The 13,713-nt window shown below is 42.6% G+C and overlaps 1 protein-coding gene across 1 annotated transcript; it reads left to right on the plus strand.

The window, feature by feature from the left end:
- Positions 1-4,948: 4,948 nt before the first annotated feature.
- On the plus strand, positions 4,949-7,770 carry CPR41 (cuticular protein RR-1 motif 41). Its single transcript, NM_001044025.1, is given in 5 exon segments — positions 4,949-4,984; positions 5,294-5,340; positions 5,794-5,940; positions 6,508-6,618; positions 7,200-7,770. Coding segments are annotated over 5 exon segments (720 nt in total). The 5' UTR covers positions 4,949-4,969; the 3' UTR covers positions 7,600-7,770.
- The last annotated feature ends 5,943 nt before the right edge of the window (positions 7,771-13,713 follow it).

Below are 13,713 nucleotides of genomic sequence, written 5' to 3' on the forward strand. Positions count from 1 at the left end.
CCAGATGGTCTGATTTCTTAGAAGGACTCGCGCCCTCCTAAAGGTCTTACTACCGCTTAGCTCGTACTCTCAAATCGGATACGGTTGTAACTATGCCCCCCCTCGTAGGCCCCTCAGGCCGACTCGCGGCGTTTGATGATGACGAAAAAGCAGAGTTGCTGGCCGATACATTGCAAACCCAGTGCACGCCCAGCACTCAATCCGTGGACCCTGTTCATGTAGAATTAGTAGACAGTGAGGTAGAACGCAGAGTCTCCTTGCCACCCTCGGATGCGTTACCACCCGTCACCCCGATGGAAGTTAAAGACTTGATCAAAGACCTACGTCCTCGCAAGGCTCCCGGTTCCGACGGTATATCCAACCGCGTTATTAAACTTCTACCCGTCCAACTCATCGTGATGTTGGCATCTATTTTCAATGCCGCTATGGCGAACTGTATCTTTCCCGTGGTGTGGAAAGAAGCGGACGTTATCGGCATACATAAACCCGTAAACCAAAAAATCATCCGACGAACTACCGCCCGATTAGCCTCCTCATGTCTCTAGGCAAACTGTATGAGCGTCTGCTCTACAAACGCCTCAGAGACTTCGTCTCATCCAAGGGCATTCTCATCGATGAACAATTCGGATTCCGTACAAATCACTCATGCGTTCAACAGGTGCACCGCCTCACGGAGCATATTCTTGTGGGGCTTAATCGACCAAAACCGTTATACACGGGAGCTCACTTCTTCGACGTCGCAAAATTTCGAAGTAGTCAATAGCGTCGAAATTTAATAAAAGTATCTAATAGCTTTAACAAAAAAAAAAAAAAACGTGGGCGTGCCGGATAGTCTCGTGCTCATCATACGGGACTTCTTGTCGAACCGCTCTTTTCGATATCGAGTCGAGGGAACCCGCTCCTCCCCACGACCTCTCACAGCTGGAGTCCCGCAAGGCTCTGTCCTCTCACCCCTCCTATTTAGCTTATTCGTTAACGATATTCCCCGGTCGCCGCCGACCCATTTAGCTTTATTCGCCGACGACACGACTGTTTACTATTCCAGTAGAAACAAGTCCCTAATCGCGAAGAAGCTTCAGAGCGCAGCCCTAGCCCTAGGACAGTGGTTCCGAAAATGGCGCATAGACATCAACCCAGCAAAAAGTACTGCGGTGCTATTTCAGAGGGGAAGCTCCACACGGATTTCCTCCCGTATTAGGAGGAGGAATCTCACACCCCCGATTACTCTCTTTAGTCAATCCATACCCTAGGCCAGGAAGGTAAAGTACCTGGGCGTTACCCTGGATGCATCGATGACATTCCGCCCGCATATAAAATCAGTCCGTGACCGTGCCGCGTTTATTCTCGGTAGACTCTACCCCATGATCTGTAAGCGGAGTAAAATGTCCCTTCGGAACAAGGTGACAATTTACAAAACTTGCATAAGGCCCGTCATGACTTACGCGAGTGTGGTGTTCGCTCACGCGGCCCGCACACACATAGACACCCTTCAATCTCTACAATCCCGCTTTTGCAGGTTAGCCGTCGGAGCTCCGTGGTTCGTGAGGAACGTTGACCTACACGACGACCTGGGCCTCGAATCTATACAGAAATACATGAAGTCAGCGTCGGAACGGTACTTCGATAAGGCTATGCGTCATGATAATCGCCTTATCGTAGCCGCCGCTGACTACTCCCCGAATCCTAATCATGCAGGAGCCAGTCACCGTCGACGCCCTAGACACGTCCTTACGGATCCATCAGATACAATAACCTTTGCACTAGACGCCTTCAGCTCTAGGAGCAGGCTTAGGGACCTCGGTAACCGTACTCGTCGAACTCGACAAAGAGTTCGCCGTGCAACCTAACTCATGCATCAGCCCGCTGAGTTTCTCGCCGGATCTTCTCAGCGGGTCGCGATTCCGATCCGGTAGTAGATTCATTCGCGAAGCAGCTACTCTTGAGTTGTTAGGTCTCCTTCGGAGGCGCTCGGGCAGCTGTTAGCAAATCCCACCCCTCCTGGCTGAGCCTTTGCTCGCCCACCTGTCCTGGTGAAACTGGAAAGGCCTCCGGGCCACCAGTAATCCTTCAATCATAAAAAAAAAAAAAATGTTTTAAAAGATATATTAATGTATACATCAGTCTCTGGTTCCCACATTAGAGGGGATGATAGATCGGAAGTAAGTCACGGTGTTTGATTTGTGTTCAATTTTTTTCACAGGATCCCTATCAGCGTGGCAGATGCAGTATTTGGGAGTTGAACCTCCTAGTTGAGTTAATTTGTTTCCTATTAGTTATTTATTAAAGAATTTGAACACTACAGAGTGACCCCGAGCTACGAATTTCTCCTGTGCTATGGGTACCAGAAAAATATATAGACATATACTATATACAAAATAAGTACACCTAATTCTTGATATCAAAGTATTAGTATCAGAAATACTGATACCCAACTGATGCTCCAATAAGTGATTGAAACTGGTTGCTGCACAGTAGTTAGGTTACTGCACCAATGAGCCTATCTTAGGAATACGGTAGCGCTAAACAGGAAACCATGATTTATCAAAGATTCTAAGGCGGCCATGTGATGCGCTGGTTAGCACGAGATAGGGAGATCACCCTACAGTCTCAGTGAATGCGTCAATTAAAAGAGCATTAAAAGGGCACTATTGCGAAGTGCATTTCTTTAAAGTAGTATTTATTGTAACTGAATAAGTTTTCTTTATTATTTTAATAGGCAACCTAGTAGACGGTTGATATGATCATAAATCGGGGACCTATAATGTATTGCTATCAAAAAATTTTTATTTAAATTTGCAACAAATTGTTACTTAATAAATTTCCTCGGTATCTTACTCATGTAATCATGTACAAAGTAATACTTTGAGTTCTTTTAAATATGATTAAATAACTACTACTTTTCTTACGTTTCTTACCGCCTTAAATAACTAGTATTAATATATAAATAGCTCTTTTTGGTTACTCATTTCGGCGGCTATTGCTGTTGAACTCATCTTGAGTTACGAGAATACCGGACGTATAGAACTATCTTAGTTTTCAAATCCCGCAGGCAGGAGATTATTTTTATTAAGAAATACGAATATGGCACGTGTTCGCCTCTGCTAGGCCGTATTGTGTAAGCCTGTAGGTATAGGTACTATAATGTCTACTGTGATCGTGAAGAAGACATGCATTTCGGGATGAAGGGTGGTATAACAGCCACAAAATCCCAATGAGATTTCGTTCATAATGTGTGCGACGGCATCCACGTATTCATGTTGATGCATTTTAGTAAGTATTTAATGCCAAGTGCACTGCTCGTCTACTTCTGAACACTAAAAAGATTGAAGTAGTTTTGATATTGCAGAAAGCTCCGTTTTGGGCCATGTATACATAAGCAAGCAATACTGATATTTGGAGACATCGTAATAGGGAAGATCTTCCATTGAGTGGCGCGTTGTTGCTCTGTAAATCGACGGTCCGAATGTTATTGTTCGGAACTTGTACATATAAAAATAAAACTGAAATAAAGTATTAATAATAATAATAATAATAATGAAGTGAGCAGAATTTGGCGACAGGAAAAAGTATACATAGTACCCATAGTTCTCTCCACAACAGGCGTCATTCCCAACCATCTTCTCCAAAGCCTAAAAATATTAGACCTCAAAGAAACTCTCTACATGACTATCCAAAAAGCCGCAATCTTGAATACATGTAGAATAGTCAGGAAATTCTTGCAGATAGACGAAAACGAAATTGCCCCTCATAATAACATACCGTCAACATAAATTTTCCTTACTACACGCTGCGTTCACTTGGTTTAGGCCCGTGGATGTGGTTCAGACTAGCCAAAGTGCTAAGAAAAGATTACCTTTCTGAAAAATAATAATAATAATAAAAACATATCATGAAAATATTATTAGCGTGATTCAGGCATTTTTGAAGTATCTTGTGACAGCTACCGTCCAAGATATACCATGCATACACATGTATGTATAAGTTGCCTTTACACAGCAGTTTTAAGACTCAGATTTGTAGTAAAACAGATGCCCTGCCCTTCAAACCGAAAAGCCCTTCTACTTTACGGTAGAAATAGGCAGGGTGGTGGTAGTGCCTACCCGAGCAGGTTCATAAGACACCCTACCACCAACACCAAAATAACAGTATTTTTAAGTCACTGTTAAGGTATGTGTTGATTATTTATATGAATTATTAATAAAGTTTACTAATCTACTAGAAACGTTTTTAAAGCATACTCGACTGCACTACATTTATTAAAATTACTCTCATTTTAATCTTATTTACGCTCAAGGGTTGCTTAGAAGAGATTGTTTTAAGTGACAAGATCGCTTAAGGTGCTTTTATGTTTTAATGTGTTGGTACTATTTTGCTGGTGACAATAAAGCATAATGTACTTAAATGTTGTATCTTATACTGCCAACAACCAACTTTTTCAATAAAAAAATAAAATGAAATACTATTACGTTTTTTTCTTGCTTTTATATACGATGTCAACTTACATCGACAAAGTAAACACTACCCACCCTAACACATAAGTTCTGAGTCTCAATTTTACAGTATTTATTAACATTACAACAGGAATAGTTAGAGTAACAGTTTTTGTCAATTTCTCAAAATACTATGCGCTGCTCTTATGTTGCTTGCCAAATAATAATCTTTACAATATCAACGTAAGATCAGATTAATATATATTGAACGGATAAATATTACCTGCGTCAGTAATCTTAAAGTTCGCAGTAAGATTTTTTATTAGACGTATTATTGCTGTCACCAAACGACGCTTCTGAATTTATCATCGAGTGAAGATTGAGAAACGCCGTATTAATGAATTAGCGTCAAACAACACATTATAAATGAGAGGAACAGGACAGAAGAACATTATAAAATTAGACAAAAAAGGTATAAATAAGCATTGATTTTCTGTAGATCACATTCAGGTTGTTAAGTTTGCTTCATAACGACGGAAATGCGTGTCTTTTTGGTAAGTGCGATCAATACAGTACGGGATACGTTGCAATGTTCGTGTAATCATAATGGTGTTCGGGATAATCGAATTGAAAAGTTAATTAATTTTACAATTATTCTTCTTTGTATTTTTTAAAATTCGTTTAGTGAACAGACAATCTATATACTTTAATTATCACACCCCATAGACATCACGATACAGACGACAAATTTGAATTGGAGTACTTGTCATCTCACCTTCGAAATGGATTATATTGCTTAGTGTTGTAAATTGGTAGTTTTTTTACAGACTGTGTTTAGTGACAACTCAATCATTTATTTCTAGGCAATCTGCCTGTCTCTGACAGTGGCGCTGGCCGCCGAAACTGGAAAGTGAGTACTGATTTTAATTTTAGTGCAAATAAAAGTTACGTGTTTCTTGGAAAGTGTTTAAATGGTTGTTGTGTTTTATTCAAATTGGAGTGACTTATTTTAAAAGGTGTTTCAATCGATTTTATATTTTTAATCAGGTAATCAATAATCAATTTGGATTTCAGTCTTGTAAATTTTGTTTTAGTAATTTCATTATAAATCGGTAATTAGAATAATATATGATACATTCTCCATGCTCTTATTTAAAAAAAAAAAATCTTTTTTCTTTCTATTCAGTTCATATTTTTTTTGGGAAAGATCAGATATGTTCGTTGTTATTTAAGCCCCGCTTTCAATTTTCAGCAGTTATCTTGTTTATTATTGTTAAGTTTTGGCGATTTTTTTTGACGAAAAAACGAGAAAAAAAATCAAAACAATAATTCACGATATCTTTCAATGTTTTTTTTTTCTCAGGTACACTCCTTTCCAGTACAACCGAGTTTACTCTACTGTTTCTCCATTCGTCTATAAGCCAGGCCGCTATGTAGCTGATCCAGGCCGTTATGACCCCAGCCGCGACAACTCTGGCCGTTACATTCCCGACAACTCTGGTGCCTACAAGTACGTTTTCTTATCTTAACTTTTCCTTTCTTGGATTAGTCTACTTATCATAAAGCTATAAGTTATCTACTACTATTAATTAATAGTTAATCGTCAATCTGTAACGTTGAAAATAAAATTAGAGAATAATAATTGAAATCGAATTTTCGTGGAATGACATACCTAATTAAAATCAGAGAAGTAGATTTTCGGTGCAACCAAACAAAATTAAAATAAATATGAACCGTACAAATGTTATAATGTTTTTGGGAAACTATAGAGGAATATTAATTTAGCGAAGGAATTACTCGGAACGCCTCGGCGATATAAATAGTCATAATGCCATTGCTGATATTGAAGTGAACAATTTGCAAGGCGACTTCGTCAAAGTGTACATGCCATGTAATTTAAATTCTAGTACCCAATAGAAAATGATATTAAATTTCATATTGCTTTAAGAATTAATACAACATCATTAAAACGTGAGATTACAATCAATGTACTAGTCGCCCTTATGTATATCATATTACTTTATCGGAGTGTTATCTAAAGGCAAACGTGTATTATTATTTATGTGAATGGTTTTAGCGGTGACCGTGGAGACCGTGGTGCCGCCGGTGGCTTCTACACTGGATCCGGTACTGCTGGAGGTCCCGGAGGAGCCTACGTCGGAACCAAGGAGGACCTCAGCAAATACCTGTCAGTAGTTCTTCTATTAATTTTAATATTAGCTAATTTTGAATTAAATAAAATACCTCTCAGTTCGATTTTAAGCGGTCAGTTAGATGGTTCATCATCAGATCAAAGTTATATACTGTTTTTTATAAATTTGGTGTTAAATGGTCTGGAGTTGTAGGATATTAAAAGTTGAATGTCTTCGCTTAGCTTGAGATATAAGGTATAAGTCTCACTAGACTTAGAACTAACCTACCAATCAAAAATTCGTTTTTACCATCGCACCGCCCGCCACCGGAGCAGAGTTCATCCACACTACCTGGAGCCACTGAGGTCATCCACAATGCGTTTCCAGAGGTCTTTTTTGCCACGTACCATCCGGCTATGGAATGAGCTCCCCTCCACGGTGTTTCTCGAGCGCTATGACATGTCCTTCTTCAAACGAGGCTTGTTGAGAGTATTAAGCAGTAGGCAGGCTTGGCTCTGCCCCTGGCATTGCTGAAGTCCATGGGCGACGGTAACTACTCACCATCAGGTGGGCCGTATGCTCGTCTGCCTACAAAGGCAATAAAAAAAGAGTTATATAATGTTAAATTTTATTACAGTGGTGATGCTTACAAGGGATCCAGCATTGTTCCCCTGCCCGTCGTGAAGCCTACCATTCCCGTGCCAGTCACACCCACATACGTTGCCAGCAAGGTGGTCACACCCACATACGTTGCCAGCAAGGTGGTCCCACCCAGCGGCGCCGGCTACGACTACAAATACGGCATCATCCGTTACGACAATGACGTCGCTCCCGAAGGCTACCACTACTTGTACGAGACCGAGAACAAGATTCTCGCTGAAGAAGCCGGCAAGGTCGAGAATGTCGGCACCGAAAACGAAGGCATCAAGGTCAAGGGATTCTACGAATACGTTGGCCCCGACGGTGTCACCTACAGAGTAGACTACACTGCTGACGAAAACGGTTTCGTTGCTGACGGAGCTCACATCCCTAAGTAAATCTAGTCGAGATCAATATTTTAAGGTTATTTTAGAAAGAAAAGAAAAAAAAACGTACATAAAGCACCACTTTACTTTTACAGCCGTTTGTCTAACCTTCTACCTACAAGATAATTAATCAGGCTATTATTTAATGTGTTTATCATGATAATAAAGATTGCTCTGTGAAAAACACGTTAATTTTACATTCCTTACATATATTACCTAAACGATTTTTTTTAAGGAAAAAAAACAGTATAATTTATTTTTTGTAAAATAAGATAGTGTTTTGTATCAGGAGACGAACTATACATAAGTTCGAGGAATATTATTAATAATATTAATTTATTCTTAGAATTGAGACATTTAAAGTATACATTAAACTTGATACATTTAAGTTGTTGATATTTGCATTTGTGGAGCGTAAATTAGATATTAATGCAGATGTTCCGGATATTCCACGATCACAAATGTCAAATGTGACTGGAAAATATGTTATTGTAATGTTATCTATTGTCATTCCTACGTTATTGCTTTAGGCAGTACATATTATCGTTTTTTTTTTTTTTTTTTTTTTTTTTTTTTTTTTTTTTTTTTTTTTTTTATTGCCCTTGTAGGCAGACGAGCATACGGCCCACCTGATGGTGAGTGGTTACCGTCGCCCATGGACTTCAGCAATGCCAGGGGCAGAGCCAAGCCGCTGCCTACCGTTTTGGATAACAATTCCTTTTTTTTTTATAATTGAAAGATTACTGGTGGCCCGAAGGCTTTTCCAGTTTCACCTTCACCAGGACAGGTGGGCGAGCAAAGGCTCAGCCAGGAGGGATGGGTTTTGCTAACAACTGCCCGAGCGCCTCCGAAGGAGACCTAACAACTCAAGAGCAATTGCTTCGCGAATGAATCTACTACCGGATCGAAATCGCGACCCGCTGAGAAGATCCGGCGAGAAACTCAGCGGGCTGATGCATGGGTTAGGTTGCACGTCGACCTCTTTGTCGAGTTCGATGAGTACGGTTACCGGGGTCCCTAAGCCTTCTCCTAGTATAAGAGCTGAAGGCGTCTAATGTAAAGATTATTGGATCTGATGGATCCGTAAGGACGTGTCTAGGGCGTCGACGGTGACTGGCTCTTGCATGATCAGGATTCGGCGAGTAGTCAGCGGCGGCAACGATAAGGCGATTATCATGACGCATAGCCTTATCGAAGTACTGCTCCGACACTGACTTCATGTATTTCCGAATTGATTCGAGGCCCAGGTCGTCGTGTAGGTCAACGTTCCTCACGAACCGTGGAGTCCCGACGACTAACCTGCCAAAGCAGGATTATAGGGATTAGAGGGTGTCTATGTGTGTGCGGGCCGCGTGAGCGAACATCACACTCGCGTGAGTCATGACGGGCTTTATGCAAGTTTTGTAAAGTGTCAATTTGTTCCCAATGGACATTTTACTCCGTTTAAAGATCATGGGATAGAGTCTGCCGAGAATAAATGCGGCACGGTCGCGGACTGTTTTTACATGCGGGTGGAATGTCATGGATGCATCCAGGGCGACTCCCAGGAACTTGACCTTCCTAGCCCAGGGTATAGGTTGGCCGAAGAGGGTGATCGGGGGTCTGATATTTCTCCTCCTAATGCGTGAGGAAATAAGCGGTGAGGTTTCCCTTTGAAATAACACTGCGGTGCTTTTCGCTGGGTTGATGTCTATGCACCATTTTCGGAACCACTGTCCTAGGGCTACGGCTGCGCTCTGAAGCTTCTTCGCAATAAGGGACTTATTTCTACTCGACATCTAGACTCGAAATCTAACTGATATCAATTCCCTCCTTTAGATCGTTCCTCGTCGAAATATATTCCTGGCGTTGAAGAATTTGATGAGACATGATAACTGATTTGTAAAAATAGGTTTTTTATAGCTTAGATGGGTGGACGAGCTCACAGCCCACCTGGTGTTAAGTGGTTACTGGAGCCCATAGACATCTACAACGTCAATGTGCCATCCACCTTAAGACATAAGTTCTAATGTCTCAGTATAGTTAAAACGGCTGCCCTGCCCTTCAAACGTATTACTGCCACACGGCAGAAATAGGCAGGGTGGTGGTACCTACCCACGCGGACTCACAAGAGGTCCCACCACTAGTAATTTTAAAGACTGTACTCAATATATAGTCGTTACAGTTCTTTTATAAGTTAGTTAATAATTATTGATTGAATTTTGAAGGGTAGCCTAAAGATATAAGATAGCCTAAAGAGGAAACTTCGACTTATACCTATATAATTATGTTTCGTGGTGGGTGATGGCATTCACGTTGTGGTGGAAACCGATTACTATTTAGATTTTGAACACAGACCAAATCTTTGTACTAACTTTTTGAATGTTTCATAGTTAATTATAGCTACAGCGACAACGGTCACAGCTACTTTCATAGTAGGAGAATTGCTATAAACAATTTCGATATTAGATTTCCAACAAAAATCGCCGTTTCTAATGGACTGCTTGTCCCAGTTTACTTAGTTTTTGACAATAAGGATCGAATTGAATGTGTGGCGGGTAGCCATCATACAACGCAAGATAATTGACAGATGCCTGAATCTCGCTTACGACATTTTCAAGATAAAGCGCATATATACAAGTTCCGAACAACAACATTGGGACCGTCGGTCTACCGAGCAATATCACCCGCTCGGTGGAAGATCTTCCCTTTGTTGTATATCTCCCCAAACTGGTGACCTGCGACGTGATGTGAACACGCAACCTTCTGATTCATCATCAGCGCATCAAGAACTTCGGCTACCACGATCCACGCATTCTCGCAGATAAAAGCAAGTCATCGACAGTCGTCCCACAGCAAGCCAGCATCGCAGCCTCAACAGGACCATCGCAGCCGACTCACCGCGCTTCCTGATCCTACGGCACGCACCTACACTGCCTCATCACGCAGCATTCAAGCTCAGTCTCGACTCACCGTAGACTTCGAGCAGCACTGGCGACAATCACGCAGCATTCAAGCTCAGTTTCGACTCACCGCAAACTTCGAGCAGCACTGGCACTTGCAAGCTAATCTCAGCACGGACAACGATAACTAAAAATGACACGACCTCCAGTCTCGGAGGGGAGTGATGTGGCGGGCAGCCATCATGCAACGCAAGATAATTGACAGATGCCTGAATCTCGCTTACGACACTTTCAAGATAAAGCGCATATATACAAGTTCCGAACAACAACATTCGGACCGTCGGTCTACTGAGCAAATATCACCCGCTCGGTGGAAGATCTTCCCTTTGTCGTATATCTCACTAAAAATGTTGGACCTGATGGTAGAGTTCACGCTGGATGTTTCTCCTCCAATTGCAATAAATACAGAGTGAAACCTTTTCGAGCATTAATCCAGGCGTTCGTTTGGGCTGGACAACATTTCAACCGAGTTACTAAGGCTAGTGAGTAAGAGCAGCCTTTCGAGCAAATTATTCATTTTTATTTTTTGACAATCTTTCATTGTAAACGTAATAGAAATTATATTGATCAATTTCCAAAATAATTTAAATACGTAGAAACTACGCTAAAATGCAATATGTATTAGGAAAACATGCTTAAATAGTAAAAAGAACTAACAGGTAAATGGTTTTTTTTCGATAATACTCGCCCGTCAATAACTAGTCGAAGGAAAAACAGAAGAGGAAAAGGCACCGAGCTGTTTTGTCATTCCCATTATATATAGTGTCATCACATTATGTACAAAGGAAGATTATCTTTAATATCCTTTTCACCGACCAGAATGGGCACATTAGACACCGAAAGTTAATGTTTTCTTTCGTTATAGATAAAATAACAGGGTATATCCTTCTAGGTATCTTCAGATCATTGTGGTTGCGACTTGGACACGGCGGAGCACACGCTCGTTGCCTGCCCCGCGTGGGAGGGGTGGCGCCGTGTCCTCGTCGCAAAAATAGGAAACGACTTGTCGTTGCCGAGTGTTGTGGCATCGATGCTCGGCGACGACGAGTCGTGGAAGGCGATGCTCGACTTCTGCGAGTGCACCATCTCGCAGAAGGAGGCGGCGGGGCGCGTGAGAGACGCACAGGCCCGCCGCCGTCGAGCGGGGGCCAGGGAGGCGGATCTCGCCCAAGCCCTGGCCCTCTAAGTGTTTCGGGTCTCCCTCACATGTCGGCCTGGGGACCGACGAAGGGGGCCTAAGAAGACGACGTGCAAGCTGCTCTGCACGCGTTTTATGCATGAGCATCCGGGTGATGGAAGGCCGGCTATCCTCAACCCACGCTGGTTCTGACCCAGCGGGGTATTCCGTAGGATAGACCATTCTAACCGGCGCCATCTAGGCGGGCTTCGGATAGCCTGCCGACCGAGAGGGCTGGTGGTCGTGGCGCCGACGACCGCCAGTCCGGCGTCCCGAGGGAGAGGGTGATGGGAGAGATGTGCTCCGCACTAAACGCTTCACTTTCCCCCCTTGCCATTTCATGAGTTTTGTCTCATGCGAGGTTTGGACGTTGGTTGTTGAGAGACAGGAGGTTTTAGTCGGTTCGACTCCGACATGCCCCGCCCTCCATCCCCAGTGAAGGGCGGAAGTCCGGCGATTTCCTATTGACAAAAAAAAAAAAAAAAGGTATCTTCAGATGTGAGCTTAAATCCTCAGTTAATCTTTTTTCTCCATTTATTGGCTGATAGCCTAAGAGGCTATTCCAGCTACGCCCGAACGGGTAGGTAAGCTCACGGGCTCAATCTGAGAGAATTTGCTAACACTAGCTCCAGCAAGAGCAGTGCTTCGCAGTAGCTACCACCGGATCTACTATGGAAAAAATCAGCGTTCTGATGTTTAGGTTAAGTTGCACGTCGAAATCTTTGCCGAGTTCGACGAGTACGGTTACCGGGGTTCCTAAGCCTGCTCCTAGTGTTATAGCTAAAGCCATCTAATGCAAGGGTTATTGGATATAATGGATCCGTAAGGACGTCTCTAGGGTGTCAAAGCTGGCTGGCTCCTGCGTGATCAGGATTCGGGCAGTAGTTAGTTGCGGCAACGATAAGGCGATTATCATGCCACATAATTTTATCGAAGTACCGTTTCAACACTGACTTCGTGTGTTTCCGGATTGATTCGAGGCCCAGGTCGTAGTGTAGGTCAACGTTCCTCACGAACCGTGGAGCTCCGACGCTAATCTTCAAAAGCGGGATTGCAGGGATCGGACGGCTGCGTGAGCGAACACCACATTCGCGTAGGTCATGACGGCCCTTATGCAAGATTTGTAAAGCGTCACCTAGTTCCGAATCCACATTTTACTCCGCTTACAAATCATGGGGTTGAGTCTGCTGAGAATAAGCGCGGCACGGTCGCGGACTAATTTTATATGCGAACGGAATGTCATTGGTGCATCCAGGGTGACTCCCAGGTACTTGACCTTCCTGACCCGGGGTATAGGTTGGCCGAAGGGGGATCGGGGGTGTGATATTTTTCCTCCTAATGCGGAAGGAAATGCGCTTTGAGTTTCCCTCCTTTGAAATAGCACTGCTGTGCTTTTCGCTGGGTTGATATCTATGCGCACATTTTTGAAACCACTGTCCGAGGGTTACGGCTGCGCTCTGGAGTTTACTAGCGATTAGGGACTTGTTTCCACTCGAGTAGTAAACGATTGTGTCGTTGGCGAATAAGGCTAGCTGGGTCGGTGGCGACCGGGGAATTATCAAATTTAGCAGTCGTCAGTGGCTTAGCCGTGACGTTGGCAATGCTGAAGTCTATGAGCGACGGTGAGCGTTCACTCTCAGAGTCGTCTTCGATAACTTATCATAGCTACTTGGTTAAAATCATAATTTAGATACTGCTTTTCATTAATATACTACAGTGGGGAAAAACATGAATAACGTTTTAGGGTGATTTATTTACTGGCGTTTTCAGAACTCCGTGTTACAATTTATTTATTTAAAGAAAAAAAAACACTCTTTTCTTGTTTCCGTATAATTTTATATAACTAAGATGAGTTTTGATAACTTCTAAATGTTGATCGAAGCTCAAGAGAAGGTACATTAATTATGACAGCAACCGTACCATACAATAGCCGGTGGGCCGTGTCATGGCCCATGCTAGTGTATTGTTCGCTTACAAAGCCCGTACACACGTTAACTCTCTCCAGGT

The sequence above is a fragment of the Bombyx mori genome, chromosome 22 (genome assembly GCF_030269925.1).
Source record: "Bombyx mori chromosome 22, ASM3026992v2".
Taxonomy (NCBI): Eukaryota; Metazoa; Arthropoda; class Insecta; order Lepidoptera; family Bombycidae; genus Bombyx; species Bombyx mori.